Source organism: Mandrillus leucophaeus, unplaced genomic scaffold (assembly GCF_000951045.1).
Source record: "Mandrillus leucophaeus isolate KB7577 unplaced genomic scaffold, Mleu.le_1.0 Scaffold79, whole genome shotgun sequence".
In the NCBI taxonomy this organism is placed as follows: Eukaryota; Metazoa; Chordata; class Mammalia; order Primates; family Cercopithecidae; genus Mandrillus; species Mandrillus leucophaeus.
Window position 1 is genome coordinate 112,856 of NW_012108585.1, and position 916 is coordinate 113,771.

The 916-nt window shown below is 60.7% G+C and overlaps 1 protein-coding gene across 1 annotated transcript in view; it reads right to left on the minus strand.

Annotated features, from left to right (window-relative positions):
* SLC6A12 (solute carrier family 6 (neurotransmitter transporter), member 12) overlaps window positions 1-916 on the minus strand; it is a 33,807-nt gene that overhangs the window by 5,671 nt on the left and 27,220 nt on the right. The window contains exon 13 of the mRNA XM_011967179.1: window positions 399-536. Within this exon, the coding sequence (XP_011822569.1) occupies window positions 399-536 (138 nt within the window). The remainder of the gene's footprint in view (window positions 1-398; window positions 537-916) is intronic.

Genomic DNA, 916 nt, shown 5'->3' on the forward strand with positions numbered 1-916 from the left:
TGGCTGACACTGACAGGTAAGCCTGAAGCCCAGCATCCGTCCCTAACGCCACCGGAGGAAAACCTGCCTCTGAGTGAAGTCCCAGGAGAGCAAGGAGCATTCCTGACAGTGTCACAAGAGCAGCTGGATCCGACCACGCCGAAACCCAAATATCTCTAGGGTTTTCAGCAACCTGACCCAATACGTTCCCCTTTCTGCTTAAGCCAGCTGTATTGGTTTCTGTCACCTGCAACCAAAAGAGACCTCACAAATGCAGGTCGTGTGGTCCGTACAACCTCACTGTGGAGAGGCAGGGCAGGCGTCCACACCCCGCATCAGCAGATAAGAAAAGTGAGGCTCTAAGAAGGGTCAGCAGTGTCCCCCGTGGCTCCCTCCCCGGGAGCCTGGCCCCAGCTCACCTCGGTGACCATGAAGAGCCCTATCAGGTAGCACGTGACGGCGATGGTGAGGATGAGGAGCTCCCGCCGCCCGCTCTTCCGGAGCTGCCTGGGGAACATGTCTACGGAGGCTGTCACCAGGCACTCCACACAGACAAACTGTGGGCCAGGAGGGGAACTGGATGAGAGGGTGTGGGGCAAGCTGGTGGCCACCGGCCCTGGCCTCCGCTTCCCCTGGCTCATCCACATTGATGCACAGGGGTGCAGGGAGCGGCACAAAGGGAAGAAATGGGGGTGCCCGGGGGTGAGCCAGTCCCGCCCATGACTACAACTCCATGACAGAGTCTCAGCAGTGAGGGTTAGAGGGGGGATATGTTCTGTCCCCAGGGCTCGGGGGCTGGGGCTGGGCAGCTCGAGCTGAAGGAATATCTGGGAGGAAGCATCCATGCATGCCGAGGCCCACGCCTGGGAGCACAGAGCCAGTGGTCCCTTCACACCAGAGGGTCTCCAGGCTTGGGGCCACACCCCCAGCCCCATGG